The sequence below is a fragment of the Plectrocnemia conspersa genome, unplaced genomic scaffold (genome assembly GCF_051122295.1).
Source record: "Plectrocnemia conspersa isolate PC_06_02 unplaced genomic scaffold, ASM5112229v1 ptg000011l, whole genome shotgun sequence".
Classification (NCBI taxonomy): Eukaryota; Metazoa; Arthropoda; class Insecta; order Trichoptera; family Polycentropodidae; genus Plectrocnemia; species Plectrocnemia conspersa.
This window is the reverse complement of record NW_028277175.1, coordinates 12,735,168-12,751,195: the sequence shown is the minus strand read 5'-3', so window position 1 is coordinate 12,751,195 and position 16,028 is coordinate 12,735,168. Positions and strand designations below refer to the sequence as shown.

Below are 16,028 nucleotides of genomic sequence, written 5' to 3'. Positions count from 1 at the left end.
AATAATACAATAATGTATATTAAAATAATTATACTTGGTAACCAAAATTATTTTGCAGCTTTATACAATATACTTAAAATCACACAATTAAAGACATCGTCTTCCTATATTTGACTCTTTCTCAACAAGTTTATCAAGTTTACCATTCATGTAAAACTATGTCGATGTGAAGCTTTAGGCTCACTTAATAGTTGCACAAGGCCCAAAAGTTTCGGAGCATTAGCCACTGCGACCCTTACCTTGTCGGACTTCGTTTCGAAACTAGTCATGACCTCCTACTTGGGCTGTCATGAACGGCTTCGGTCGCAGCATGGCATTTTACATATATTAGGATGACAGAAAAAAAATATTATGGTGATCAGACGTCCTCCTCAAAAAAATGTCTTCCTGTTATCCTTCTCTATCCTCCTCGAACAAAAATGACCGAAATAACCTTTTTAGCTCTCGCAGAATCCCTGCGAGAGCTAAAAATGTTATTTTTATAATCTCTTTCGCATTAGCGATCTGTTTTTAATACTAATAATTAATTATTACAGATATTAATTAATAATGGAAATAGCTTTATATTTTAAATGAACGCACAACCTTTATATCAATAGTACAAAAAACAATTTAATAACGTAATAAATTTATCACGAGCTGTCACTAATAAATATTATTTTAATATCAATTTTAAATAACAGCAAAACCAAAAAGGCTTTTTGTATGCAAAAAATATATGTTATTACTGTGTTTAATGTATAATATGATAGTAAAAAACTTTAGTTGTATATTTTATTATGAATTGAGAATAATACGTAGACAATAAAAAAAAGCAATTCAGGAATTTCAATGAAAAACTTTCAATAAACATATCTGCACGTATGATGTGATTCATTCTAAATGAGCTTTGAATGAATCACCTCAAACAAAAAGCTTATTCTAAGTTAAAGAAAAATGGGTACGCGTGCTTGCCAATTTTTTTAAAATCATTTACGAAAAAAGCAAATGGGTAAAAATAGAATAATAAGTTTAACATAATTTAATAATCCAACGATTTGGTATTGCAATACAAACAATAAAGTATTTATGATTTTTTACATAAATCATTTTAACCCGATTAAAATGCTAAACGTATACAATTCGCTTTGACCTTTTGATTGATGGTATCAAGATTTATTTCCCTAGAGCTGGAAAATTGTGTGCGTCACGTGCGGGAAATTTTCTTTGTGACATGAAAAACATTACACACGATCGATATTATGTTGATCTCAAAAACAGATAAGTCGTTATATTCGATTCAATACTAACATATCAAATGTGAATTAAATACACAACATAATTGAAAATAAAAATTCTACTTATTGCTATAAAAGTTACATTGTATATGAATGTAAAATAAGTAATATACCACCTTATTACTTGAATGCTACCCAAATTGCAAGCCCTCGTTAGAAACCCAGCTTTATATTACAACTTGAACCTTATATTACGAGTCTTTCGATAAATGGTAACAGTAGTACTAAAGGCACCACCCTGTTTGAATCAATTAAAGAAAAGTAATTGCAGATTCAAATGGAAAAACGGCTTCCGTGCCGATTAATACTGATACTGTGTCAGTGAAAATGGTTTGAAATAAATGTATTATTCTGTTACATTATGCAAGACATTTTCATTGGAAGTATTACTTTTAAGCTATAAAATAATTTTCAACTAATATGGTCTTTCTAAAGTGAATATTAGATGAATTCTCATATTTTAGTAAATTAAGAAATAGTGTTCAAAATTCACTTCTGGTTTCTCGGTCGAAAAGTATTTAATTTATGCACTTTTGTTCGTATATGCATATTATTATTCAGCTAGCAATAATATTGAAAATCAACATGAAAAATGTAACGGATGTTGTAGCATAAACGATTAACCATATCAGATTTCAGGAACTTGATCATCGATAATTTAAAGTATTATTAACTGTAATGGATGCTTAATATAATAATGTACTTTATCATATTGAAATTCGTTTGTCAAATAAAGAAAGAGAAAGAGACTATAAATCTTAAGTTAAGTTTTGAGTTACTGCTTACTTATCTGACTTGAATAAAATAAAAAGAATTGCAATGTGAATTACCATTATAAAAGCATTCATAACAAACTTGTACTTCAGGCTACACAAATGAATGAAAATAACGCTTGTTATTTTTTCAAAACCCCATTCATGCTTGTTTCCAGATCATATAAAATACGCAAATGCTGTTTTCAAATTAAGATGAGTTCGACGACAGATTTAGTGACTTGGCATTTCCACACCTCTTTCAAATGAGACAGAGAGAAGTATTGATTATCACGTAGCTTTGTAAGAAGTATTTTAAGAACAGATTTTAAAGAAAGAAAAAATATAACTACAAAATCAAGTATCCAAAACATTATTCCTTTTTTAACAACTTACGTGTAAACGGCTATTTTCAATGGATCTGACAAAAATAAATTATGAAACCTATAATTACTTTTTAATTGAAAAAATCATTGCGCTTAAAACTAATTATACTTATTTCTAAGCAGAAATATATTGAATTGTAAGAACATAATGAAAAATGGTGTTCTGAAACATAAAGATACAAAAAATTGTTAATAAATATTAATAAATAGTCAAATATAAATAGTATGCTAACTAATTATTGGGGTTAGAATGGTAACAATGGCATTAGATGTTAAAACGATAATGGTTTACCTTACAGCAATAAATATTAGAGAATGGCAGAATACCCATAATTGCACAATAGCCACACAAACTTTCTAACGCCATCAATAGCCAGCAATTACTACAAAACTACTTCGAAGCCATTGTTTATAAGCTTTAAAAGTCGTCTAGAAAAAAACTATATGCCTCACTTCGAATATACATTGTTTGCAATTTGTAATTATTGTACGGCCACGCAAAGTGTTGAGCTTGGAGGTGGAGCTCGACTCTAATTCGATTTTCTATTCGTCAAATCTTCTTCGTAATACCATGATAAAAGATTTAGCATCCGGTCACTTCATAGCTCATTCAAGAATCGATTTCCACATCAAAAATAGATCACCACTCGTCTACGAAAATTCCCAAAAAACCGACGACCCCTAGACGGACTTTCAAGACCAGCTAATTTGACTTCGCCACCCGATACTGACACCTGTACACATTTAAGTAAATTATATACTTTGTACAATAAACTTCTATCAACTCTTCCGTCGTTGAACTAGCTGCAAATGTTACAATATTTTGCTACCAATATCAAAAGAAGATTGCCATATCTCCTTATTTTAGTATAATAGTAAAAAAAATCATTTATATAATGTTCCTTATATTGTAACCATAATACATGCTTGGGTATTAAGCCCTGGGGGGGGGGTGTATGGTTTCGCAGCCAGTAAAACGCACATGGAAACTAGTGAGAATTTTATTAGTATATTGTATTACATATTGCGATAGACTATGATGAGCGAGATGATTTTTCAGAATAGCGGTAGAGAAGCTGGCGCAGGGATAATGTTCATGGGAGGTCCTTTGAGTTCTGGTTGGTGTGTCAGCGACAGTATATTCTCCGAGCTGTGGTGGAGAAGCTGGCGGTGGGATGTGTGAGTCCATGATCGTATGTTGTCCGCGGGCGTCTGCTAGACGGGGTCTCTTCGAGTGTCTGCCTGAGTCTTCGAATGGCTGCGGGTGACTGTCTTCTCCTCATAGGAGTCCAGACTTAAGTATCAAAGGGTTCAAAGCTTGCTGACTAATCGCAATTATGCAGCGATCATCCAGCCAATCGCTGTAATCGCTTCTTAGAACGGAAATATAGGTATACGCCTTTAGAAAATGACGTTCGCTTGATAAGCATTGTCCAAGGTCGTTATTACTTTGCAACGGGAATCTTGTGGATTCGGTGATTTATTATATCCGTGGCCACTTAGCAACAAATGAAATATTTACAGTAAGAACAATACTTATGTTATTTATGTGATTTCTTCTGGTCGTAATGAGGGCTTTTGTGTGTGGTGCAAATCCTTTATGCTATTGTTTTATTTTCTTGTTGATGGATGATCATTTTGGTCACAGTAAATTAACACAAGTTTTGAGACAAATACCCTTTCAAACGCGGTCATCTGTGTGGGGTCGCCATACTAAATTAACATTTTTTTATAAAGTTTGTATCACTTAATTTAATGTATTAAGCAGCTTCATTAAATTATATCACAGGTTTTTTGTAATGTTTTTTCCCCACTAATCTCCCCCCCCCCTTCCATATGTCACAATATGTTATTGAGCCAGACTCCTGTTTGTTTCACACTATCACAATTACGCTGATCCCCACCTTCCCATAATTTACGGAAACATAATTGTTTGATATAAAATAATCTAATAAAATATGGGAGCCCGAAAATATTTCTTGACAAGCAGTGTCACTGAGGTACAGCTAAGCATACATATATACATATATTAACAATTTCCAATAATTTTGGAAGGCATGGAACGCTCTTTTCTAGAACTATTGCTTCCACTGTTACGACTGCCGCTTAACGCGTCGGTCTGTGAGATCCTTTATACGTAATATTATATATGTATGTGTATGTATAGAAACGCGAATTTACCACGAGAAGCATACTTTATTACGAAAATACCCTTTAATATTTTTATCGTTCGTATTATAAGAATTTCAGCATCAGATTTTATAGTGTCGCGTCACGAAACATAAAATACTCTATAGTAAAACAAAAAATTCACAATACAAAATATCGATATAACAAATACGAAGCTTAACGTATTCTCATTGACCACATAATTTATTTACCAATTGGATGATTATTAATTCAATATCACCCAATCAAATGGCTTTATACTCGTTGAGCTCATATTATAAATTCATAACGTTGTCGCGCGATTGCCAGTATGGTATCTACTAACTAATATAGGTCAGGTCGATTTTATAAGCGAAGAAAATTACATGAAATTACCTATTAAAGTAATCGTTTGTGCATAATAATAAATATCGTCGACTTGTAAGATTGACCTCGTCTAACCATATCAGCAATTGACACGGTCGAGTTAGTTTTAAGCATTCTATGATCTCACCTGTTGTCTACACGTCATTTCTTCTTCTGGAGCAGTCCTTAGTCTCAATATCCCGGTTCTGCTCCACTTTGGAAATTGCCTCGTCAGCGGTGGCAGATGGGGCACTTCAGCTTCCATATTATCCTTCAACCATTTTAGGGCGAATGCGCACCGGAATTGTATTTAACCATAATTGTCATAAAAATTCGTACATCGTACTCAATATGGCGCCACTTTTCGGGTAAAACTGAACCAACCAATACTCATCAATATAAAAGTAAAATCAGCTGTTCACCAAACGCCTGTCACTAGTGGTAACCCGGTTGGCTTGGTAACGATACACCCACATGCCGGAAACACGTAATTTTAAGTTAAATGCATAGTTACTTATTTGTATTATTAGACCTTTCTTATTATGAATTAAATTTCCAATGATAGTTAATTGGTTGATATAAATTCTTGGCATAAGGAAAAGAAGTGGTATTTTTTTAATAAATGCAGAGACACCTAACGGTGGTTTTTAAAGTCCTTAGAATTTAATTTATTTAGTTGAAAGTTTAAATACATAATTAAATTCAATGTGAAAATTAGTATTATATTAAATACTTATAAGATTTTTATGACAACATAAAATAATAAAAAGCACATAATATTGTAGTAAGTTCGAATTACATATTTTCCAGAAACCCTAATCCCAAACTGAAACCCATAAATATGCTACTTTCAGGAAACAGAAGATTTGTTTTATTAAGACTCCATTTATAATAAGTTTGTACATATTTTGTATTTCAACTTTATCAATAATGTTGGTTTCTACTTTTTTTTCTAGATAAGTTACTAATCCAAGAAATCTTGTAATACTTCAATTGAATCCATAATGGTTACTTCCCGACTTTTAATGGAATTTAATGATAAAATATGCAAGATAACAAAACATAAAATCTTTTCTATTAAAACGTTCCTAGAGTGGGCTATTTCTTTCTTCCAAAAAAATTTACAAATTTAGTTTCTTCATTTTAACAACTTTTTAAAAGCCAGCGTTGTTGTGTGATAAAGAAGCACTTTATATTCTGCTTCAATTTCTTGATAAAATATTATAAAATTTCGCATCTGATATAGTTAATATTGACAAAAATGTTGTCTGTGTTATTGTAGGAGTCTGTTATCATAACTAATGGTGACGACTTAAGGTTTTGCTTTAAGTAGCAAATCAGATTAAGTATTGCAGAAGTTTTTTTAGTGCAAAGAGAATGAAATTTTCTTTCCATTGAAATATCAATAACTGATTAAGAACCTTAGTTAATCACCTCTGCTCTAAACGATTACTTAATTATAATAATCGATAATGATACAAAATTACCTTAATGTGAAATGTATCACTGTATTTAAAGATATGAAATATAAAATCAATCTTTTTTATATTTTATTGGTGGCCTTCAATGCCTATAGCTTTGCTAATATATCCCATAATTGCTTTCTATTACTTCTTTCAGAACATTGTCTTGATTAATAGTACAAATCAAAAATCCTTTCACATACTTAAATCTGCCTGATTGTTATCGAAAATAATTTCAGATGGATAATGTTGTTCTGTATAATGAATCTGTAAAATAATTAATTGTAACTAAATCTGAATCGAAAAATACATATGATAAAGAAGATTTAAAGTTATATATATCCTTAATAAATTATTATTAGGTATTTTTAAAACTTTGAGAAAATCATCACATACCTTTACCAATCACTAAATTATGATATTACATAATTATTCAGCTGTAATTTTGGAGCTCAAGTTTTATTTTCAAAAACCTAAGAAATTATATAGATTAAAGATTAAAATATATGAAATATTATAAACATCTGTCTTTTTAACATATTAATTATCATACCCTCAATGGGGTAAAAATATTATTATAAGTAACTATGTTTATAGAATTCATCTAATCACCCTTTTTAAATTAATAATGCTTATAGTTTTAAGAACTTAAAGCTCTTATAGTTATATAATCAAATTAGTACGATTTGTATTTTAGCCATTTATATAAAAAATATAGAAAAATCAAAGTATACAAATTATATTATACATACATTCATCTAGATGTATATCTTTTAAATATATATAATTTTATTATATGTTTCACAAACTAAACCAAATAAACATAGTACAATTGAATTATAAATAATAAATAAAACCACGAAAATATTTTTTACGTTTTAATTAAACACTTTTAAAGCATTCATATCACATTTAATAATATTTATAAATACGCACTTGTATGAGCATGCTCATAAACAAGCAAAAGAATCAATGGAATGTTCCAATAAGCATTCGCATAACATTTAAACAAATTTAATCATTACATACATAGCGTGGATTTTATTTTTTAGAAAATAACATGTCTTGTGCATATAAGGTTTACATAAATATCATACATACGTATGGTACATATATTATAATTTAGTGACTTTTTCTGCAATATATTCTAAATTAACCGGAGCACTTTGCACAGAGGGGCTTATCATCCTGGACTGCGAAAGATTTCTCAGTTATTGGCTTGCTACATTTCTATAAAAAATTACAAATAAAACATTATAAATATGTATTTCAATAAATATTTTATTTGGTTCAAAACTTGGATAAATGAAAATAAATGATAAAGAAAATTTTATATGCGTTTTATCTTGATATTGAAATACTGGTTTTTAATTTACGAGCATGTTGTTGTTTTTTTAATTAATTCAATATTGAGAAAAACACTGATACCGTCGACCATGATCTCGATTATAGGTACAAGAAAGTCTACTTTTATTTGCATTTTCTTAGTATGGTAAAAGTGAATCCCAATTTTTTCAAGAATGTTGTAAGTAATAAATAATGAGATATTCTCCTAAATATTGTCAAACAAAAATACTCACGCAACACTTAAAGCACCCCGAATGCCACTTCTTGTCGAAAGCTATGATGGCCTTAGCTTCGATAGGTTTGTAACAACCGGCACATTTGTCAGCAAAGAGATCAACGTGGCACTTGTCGCAATATGGTTTTCCTTCGTGTTCCATAAAGGTACCCTTTCCGAAGGGTTTCTTGCACTTTTCGCATGCAAAGTGTTCCTCGTGCCAACTGGCTCCCATCGCTTTGATCACAGTCTGGAATGACAATTTAAATAATTCATCTTCATCTACATTTAATAAATTTTTATGGCGACTTACCCCAACTATTGGCATACTACAGCCCTTGCACCTGGAGGTGTGATTCACCGTGAAACAGTCGCTGCAAATAACTTTGCCATCTTTCTCGTTGAAAGTAGATTCGATTGGCTTTTTGCAATCATTACAGGCAAAATGTTCCGGATGCCATTTTTTGTTCAAGGCGGTGATGACCTTAAGGCAATAAAAAAAAACAATATATACAACAATCATCCATAAATGCTAAATAATTAATTGACCTATAAATAATACCTTTCCGTCGATTTTTTTATCGCATACATTGCAGATGGACGCCTTTACGCTGCACGAAGACTACAATGATAAAATAAAATATACTTTAATAAGCATTAGATAATAGCATTAAGAGGTGTTATGGTATGTGTCATTCAGGAATTTAAAACTAAATAAAAAAAATTAAGCAACCAGCAAAAATTCTGAAACTTACAATTGTTTACCCATTGTAACGCATTAGATTAGTGTATGTCATATTACAACAAAACATTGATATTGATAATATTAATTACATTTTAAATACATTTCATAAATAGATAATTAATAGTACCTTCAATATTATACAGTGTAATTAATTTACTATATTTGATTAATTATAATATATATTTTATTAATGGTTTCTGTGTACATATATGACAACATATATATACACACTATTGTACCTGTTTTTATAAAATAAAACATTATTTTTCTCACGCGTAATAATCTATTTGATTCCTTTAATTTTTATTTTAATTATGTGTTATAAATAAAGCATATTTTTTAATGCTGAAAAATATTACATAATAAGCACCCCCGCGTCTTTTATCTATTTTATTTTGTTTATTTATTTATTGCAACAAATCGGAATTTCTCAATGCATCATGATAGCCATTATACAAACAATAATTATATAATTTAATGTTTAAAAGAACAATTAGGAAGCACACCTAAAATAGATAAGCACCCTTAGCTTCTCATAGCTATCGCCGAAAACATCCTTGTATTTGCCAAGCTCGTTGAGAAGCTGGATATTTTGTACAAGAGGAACGTTCTCAAACGCTGACGTACTGACCGATACAGACAAGAATAAGGGACGCGATCGCGTACCTCTAGGGCACTCGAAATTTTACAGCTAAAAGTCGCCGATACCGCCTCTTGGAAACTTAAAAAAGTGTTGCATTGAGTGCACGCTACGTCAAGAATGCAATATATTGTCAGATTCCCATCGCTTCAAGCAAAAAGGCATTATGAATTCTCTCCAATAACAAGAAGTACTTCGCTTATCTGATATTCCAGACAATAGAGCCATATTTAAGACGTATCATACAGAACGCAAATCAACAATAAATTATTAGAGTGACACGTGCTCCGCATAACGAAGCCAAGTATCCTCGGCGCCTTATAGAAATAATTTCAGAGGCATTTATATAATACTATAGCTCAAATACTGACTTATAGAATGTATCACCTAAATAATGTGAAAGTGGAATATATGTTTATAAAATGGTTAAAAAAATAGTTGATAGCTTATATATTATTAACTGTAAAAGCAATATAAATAATATAATCATTAAATTGCTTTGTATCAATGTAAATTTTAAGGGCCGGCCGAGGTAGGGCGCTAGGCACTACTTATGACGAACAAAGCATAGCAGAGTAACTCAAGCAGGGCCAAAGGGCTAGGTCCTGAGGACCAAAGCTGCGACTGAGGCAACATATACGCCTCTCAAAGATCAAGGGGGGTGGTGTTGTAACAAGTATGATACGCAATGCAGGCCAACCAACGAGAGCACGTTTCTCTGAGCGCTTGGAAGAAACTCCAATAAAATATTTAGCACTACGGGGAATGGGTCCCGCTTATCCGGCCGTCAAAAGCTGGGTGCCCGCCCATAAGGGTTGGACTCGTAGGGCCCTAGTTGCACTCGTAACGGCAGTGGTGCACGCAAAGTATAACACGTAGCTATACTTCTGTCCAACTGGCAAAAAATAGGTCATCTGAGAATTTTTATTCATTTGGAGATGCTGCGAGAGCTAAAAATTTTTGTTCGTTTAAAAATGTCTGAAGTTACTTTTTTTTAGCTCCCGTTAACATCCTTAAACAAACAAAAATTTCCCTAAATGTTTTTTTTTAGTGTCCTTTAAATCTTCAAAATCTGGAAACCTTTTTTTTTATTCTGGAGTGCTGAATATTTTCCGCCTGGCGATGGTTGTAATTAACTGTTAATATGTACATTTACAGTATTAATTATTATCTGATTTCATGAACTGTTATTTACTAGCAATAATAAAAAGTTCATTTAAGCAATTCCATCGATTGTTTACACATTATCATAAAGACATTTTCACCCATACAAAAGTCTATTATCCATCCCTCCTTTGAAACATCGCGTCACGTCGATTAGAGCTGAAGGCAAACCTAGTTTTTATTATATTTTTTTAAACGAAATACAATAATTAATAAGTGTTTTTAAAATAACTTATTCATATATTTAATTTTTTTTTTATAATATATAATATAATAGTACTATTCTGTTATCAGGAGATTATATTTAATAATAATAAATTTTATTATTTTAGCCTAATATTTTAAATAACAGTAAAGTAATTGATTAACTTATAATTTAATAAAATATATACATAGTTTCACAAAAATATATAGCTTTTTTTAATTAAAAATTGTGTAAATGATTATTGATTGCTTTTCTTTTGTGTAAATGCTTAAATTTTTTCTTGTATATACACCGATTTTAATTAAAAATCCAATCATCTCAGAAACAAATTAACGCATAAAAGGAAAGGTATATATGTGCAAACGAATGTAAAGTATATATAATACTTATATAAAATTTGATTTATCCTGCAAAAATGTTCAACCTTACACACTGAAAGTTTATGTTTATGTATCTAAAAGGTCTAAATAGGTTGTAAATTTCATGACCTTCAACAACCCCTTATTCAACACCCCATGTCTAGGAAAACCTCATAAAATTTTCATTACATTTCCAATCACATTAAAACAGCATAATATACGCATAAATAACGTTATAACAATTGTTTATTTCGAAATTGTTATGTTTTTGCTACTTATGAATCATAGTATCATGTAACTGTTGAATGTAAATTTAATGTATCGTGACGAATCGTATTTTTTTGTCTGACTGTTTATATGTCAATTATATTGCTTTTAAAATTTACGAGGCATATTGTGTAAGTCACTTACCATGTTTACGTATTATTAATTTTTCACAGTCAAGGTTCACAACTAGGCACACCTCCTGACGCTAAGAACGTCGTCTTACCACTGACTGGCGTACTGGCAACGATGAATATTGGAATACGTACGTACATACATATATATAATGGACACAATCGCACTATGACAATACCCGACAGAGTGGGGATCACACGGAGACAATCGAAAATTTTCAGTATCTAAACTATTTTGCAGATTTCCGATAAAAATGGTTGAAATAACGACCGCACCCAACAAACACCTTGAAATTTATCTGAACACAAATTAATAAAATTAAACAGTAATAAAACAAAAAAGAATAATAATAAAACAAAAAATCATCATATTCAAACTTTATAATATTTATAATACAATTAATATTTGGTTAGTAAAGATACATAAAAATATTATAAAAAATGCACTTTTAAAACATCCTTTTATTTATTATATTTTTGAACATATTTTTGAGAATAAGTTTCTTTATTACAAGTCTTTTGTCTGTTTTTTCATAAAAAAACGTTTTAGACAGTTCTTAATTATCGATTGTTAAATACTAGTTAAAACAGTGTTCGATTACTAAATGTTAGTTAAAACAGTGCTAGTTAAAACAGGCAGCCTAAACGAGTCACCACTTTGCAAGAATTGAAATTAACATGGCCATTTTAAGCACGCACTCCATCCACAACTGTGCTGCCTATAACTAAGGTAAATACCTCAATCGTAATAAAACTTAAATTTTTATCCAATGATATCTCAATAAGCATATAAATAAATTTCACAATTAGACTTGTGAACAAGAATTTTCAATTCCCATAATTAAGTCTAACAAAAAATGTTAAGGAGTTAAAATATTTCTTTAAATAAAATTCATAAAATATTTTGGGCTACGTGGTCATATGCCTCTTCTGCACTTTCATAAAAAATCTTCACAAGAAAGTAACAATTTATTTGTATAACATTCCAAAATTTTGCATCATAAAATTGCAGTCAAATAATACATGATTTTTTTACGATGCGCGGCAAGATATATGTATGTATTTATATAACTGTATATGTAAACCATGACCCAAAAAAATACCGAATTCTGTGTCTAATATTGATTATTTCATAATTTTTTTTGTCATCTTGTGAAATAACTTATAGATTATTTTATTTATATATTGCCACCGGTCCGTTAAGTACATCGTTGTACACAATTATACATTGTTATATCAACATGTTACGGTCGGTTCACGCGTTTTCACGTGATAGCGAAATTTGGTGGTCAATGATTGCAACATATACATTTATAACTATTTTGGCGTGAATTGACACCTATTGTCAAAATATATAAATATGTCCAATTTAACATAATAAAATTAATTTATATTTTTCATTTTTCATTCTGAATATACATAGTATATTAAAAAACACAGCTGTTTTAATATATTATTTTTTTGATAATGCTCGATGATGCATACATATACATATATCAGGAGGATAAACCCACGTTATAATAAATCGGTGACTAAACCTGAAAGACATGTATTCGATTCTCATCTGGATTTTTATTGCGTCTGGATGATTGAAATTAGAGTGATTATATTATAAAAATATAATTTCGATCTAGATTATTTTATTATCTTGTATCGTGACGAATATTCAAAATAAAATCGAGCTGATCCATTGATTGTAAGCTGTAATAATAATTTATAAATATTAATATTGATTTACAGCTTTTTTTTAGACGTTTTTATTTTTATTTTTGCTCCCGCCTAAGCTATATAAGAATAAGTAAAATGTAGATGCTTTAGCAATAATACGATTGTGTGTCGTTGTAACGACCCGTTAATGACCTTTATTTATTTCAATCGCTCCGTATTTACACTAAATATTTAATACGACACACTGTACTAATGATAATTAATTATTAATAAGAAACACGTATAAATAATTAATTGCATACATAAATTAATTTTTAATATGCGAAAATATTTAATCCAAATAATATGCAGTTAACTTGCTGGTTCCGACAGTACTTACCCCATTGTAACACATTGGGATAACGTCTGACATGTTATATACGTAATACAAAAAAATATCAATTTAATTGTATTTATTACAAAATTCCTGAAATAATATTGTACACTCGAATTAATTCTAACTCGGGCTACTAGCCAAAAATATAAATTAAAAACTTATCTACCCTAGCCTACAAAAATATATTATTAAAAATACTAGTAAAGGTTCTGGTTCTTGATATTGAACGCCTGCCGATTTATAAAATGAATTGCTTATAGGCTTTAATTAATTAATTTGGCTAACTATATATAACTTATTTTAATATTAATGTAAATAAATATGTTATTATAAAAGTAATTTTAAATTATAGTAATGGTGTATCTATATTAAAATAACATATTCTATGAAATTATAATTAATTACAAAAACAACGCTATATTTTTTGGAACAGTGTTTTAATAAAATTCGTTTAAAAAATCGTGTATTATGAGAAAATTTTCGATTAATTTATACTTTTTCTATTTTCAACGGAAAATTATGACATATTAGCATATATATTTATTATTGTGCTTCGTAGACTTTTTATCACAGTATTCTTTCGAAATTATATCAAAGTTGAACTAATACTAAATTTATTTCAACAAAATAATGAAATATCGATAATTTATTTACGTAATATGAAGCACATACACAATATAAATACAGTTTTTTTTTCTCTTGTAATAAACTTTTAATTAAATAACTTTTACTTTAACCTTTCACTAAAATATTACTTATCAACAAATAACCTTTCACTAAAAGATAATTAATTTAATTATAAATATAATTAAAGTTTCATAATAATAAATAAAATCTATTATTTTTAGCTATTTATATTTTTATTGATATTTTGCTATTTAAACTATTATATGTTTTCATTAAATTTAATTTCTGTATTAAACTATAAAAATATAAAGTTTTAACTTCGAACTTTAACTTTTATACACTTTAAAAATCGTATAAATTAATAAATTTCATAACTCCCATATGATGCATTCAACTCACAGCAGTTTTAGAACTGCGATTGTTTAGTATGTGATTCACTCCATGTAATTAACCTCAAATAAGAGCGGAGTCATGACGCTCGATTGAAAATACATGTAATTTTGTAGTGTGATGTCATGGATTTATTAATACAATATAATATAAATAAAATTTTGTTGGTCAATTCTGTAAACAAATTATTAGTTATTTAATTAAACATACAAGATAATAAAAATATATTTATTTATACATTTTATTTTACAATTTAGATCATCACTATTTTTAACTACAATCTTTTGCAATTATTGATAAGATTGAATATTTCAAAATACTACCGAATTATATTAAAACTGATAAAATCGTAATACTTTACTTATAAAATTGATTACACAAAAATATTATTATACTCAGTAATAAAAATTACTAATTTTAATTAGTATATCGATTTATATCATTTTAAACAAATAGATAATAAACTAAAATTAACAGATAAAAATATTTATTGTTTTATAATTGTTTATATTATAATAATTAGATGTACTATTTATTTATTTAAATATATGTTACATTATATGTGTATTATCAGTATTTTTACTGGTGTTTCAGTATAATCATATCTGAATACATTTTTACTAGTAAACATATATTTCTACTGGCAAAAATTAAATTTTACTGTTCATATATTTTTTTCATACAAAACCAACTTGATCTAAAAACTATATTTTATAAACTATATTTTTTAAACTTTGCTTAGGTTAGGTTTGGGTTTGATTTAATTTATTTTAAATATTGTAGTATTTTGTCGAATAATGTGATGTCATGCTTTTGTGAGTCCCCGATCATGTGGAAATACTCAACAAATGCAGTGTTACTGATACTAAGATGTAAAATTGTAAATCAATTATTTTATCAATAAAATTGTGAATCAATTGTGTTACGAAAACTCCGGATTATTAGTAAAAGTAACTAAAAGGTGTAACATCTAAATAAAAATATGTACAGTTTATATTTCATAACTTCGATAGAATTTTTTTTAATATTTCAATGGAGAAAGAAATAATGCTGCAAATTGCTCATTATTTTAAAATAAATTTATTTACACATTGCTTTACCAATTACTAATAAAAATGTTACGGAAAATATATTTTTGATATGGGTTATTATTAAAAAAATTATAGGACTCTGGTTGCCCGGATGATTTAACTCGGTTATTCTCAAGTTATTTGTGCGACCATAGACAGTTTGTCACAATTGTCGAAAGAGTATTTCACCTCTTCGGGAGTTTCTCAATGGTCTCGATAATTCACGTTATTTATTAATGCCATAAATACAGATGATTCAATTTCGTTCGATATCAGTTTATTCCAACGGTCTTATTGGGAACATTTTGGCTAACAAAACTTCTAAGATCAAAGATATCGGAATCACTTTTGAATTCAACTTAGATTCTCTCTACACGTAAACGACGTATATAATAAATCTTCCAAAATACTCGGCTTTGTTATGAGGAACGCG

The 16,028-nt window shown here is 29.0% G+C and overlaps 1 protein-coding gene and 1 long non-coding RNA gene across 3 annotated transcripts in view; one reads left to right on the top strand and one right to left on the bottom strand.

Annotated features, from left to right (window-relative positions):
* Window positions 1-16,028, top strand: part of LOC148229552 (uncharacterized) — a 222,300-nt gene that overhangs the window by 180,286 nt on the left and 25,986 nt on the right. The window contains exon 1 of one of the 2 annotated variants that reach the window (XR_015811383.1): window positions 11,527-11,595. The exons of the other annotated variant lie outside the window; for it this stretch is intronic. This is a non-coding gene — a long non-coding RNA (uncharacterized LOC148229552). Of the gene's footprint in view, window positions 1-11,526; window positions 11,596-16,028 lie in introns of those variants that run through there. 2 annotated transcript variants of the gene reach the window in all.
* On the bottom strand, window positions 7,406-11,614 carry LOC148229554 (transforming growth factor beta-1-induced transcript 1 protein-like). Its single transcript, XM_088197551.1, has 5 exons — window positions 11,478-11,614; window positions 8,516-8,575; window positions 8,267-8,437; window positions 7,973-8,203; window positions 7,406-7,622 (listed from the first exon to the last, which is right to left on the bottom strand). The coding sequence occupies exons 1-5, from the start codon at window positions 11,478-11,480 to the stop codon at window positions 7,545-7,547; spliced, it is 543 nt and encodes a 180-aa protein (XP_088053677.1). The 5' UTR covers window positions 11,481-11,614; the 3' UTR covers window positions 7,406-7,544.

Excerpts from the sequence above, each read along its gene's own strand:
- LOC148229554 (XM_088197551.1), bottom strand. Across the intron at positions 8,204-8,266 it reads GTAGTATGCCAATAGTTGGG|ACTGTGATCAAAGCGATGGG; the intron begins GTAAGTCGCCAT and ends TTGTCATTCCAG. Across the intron at positions 7,623-7,972 it reads CGGGGTGCTTTAAGTGTTGC|AAATGTAGCAAGCCAATAAC; the intron begins GTGAGTATTTTT and ends AATTTTTTATAG.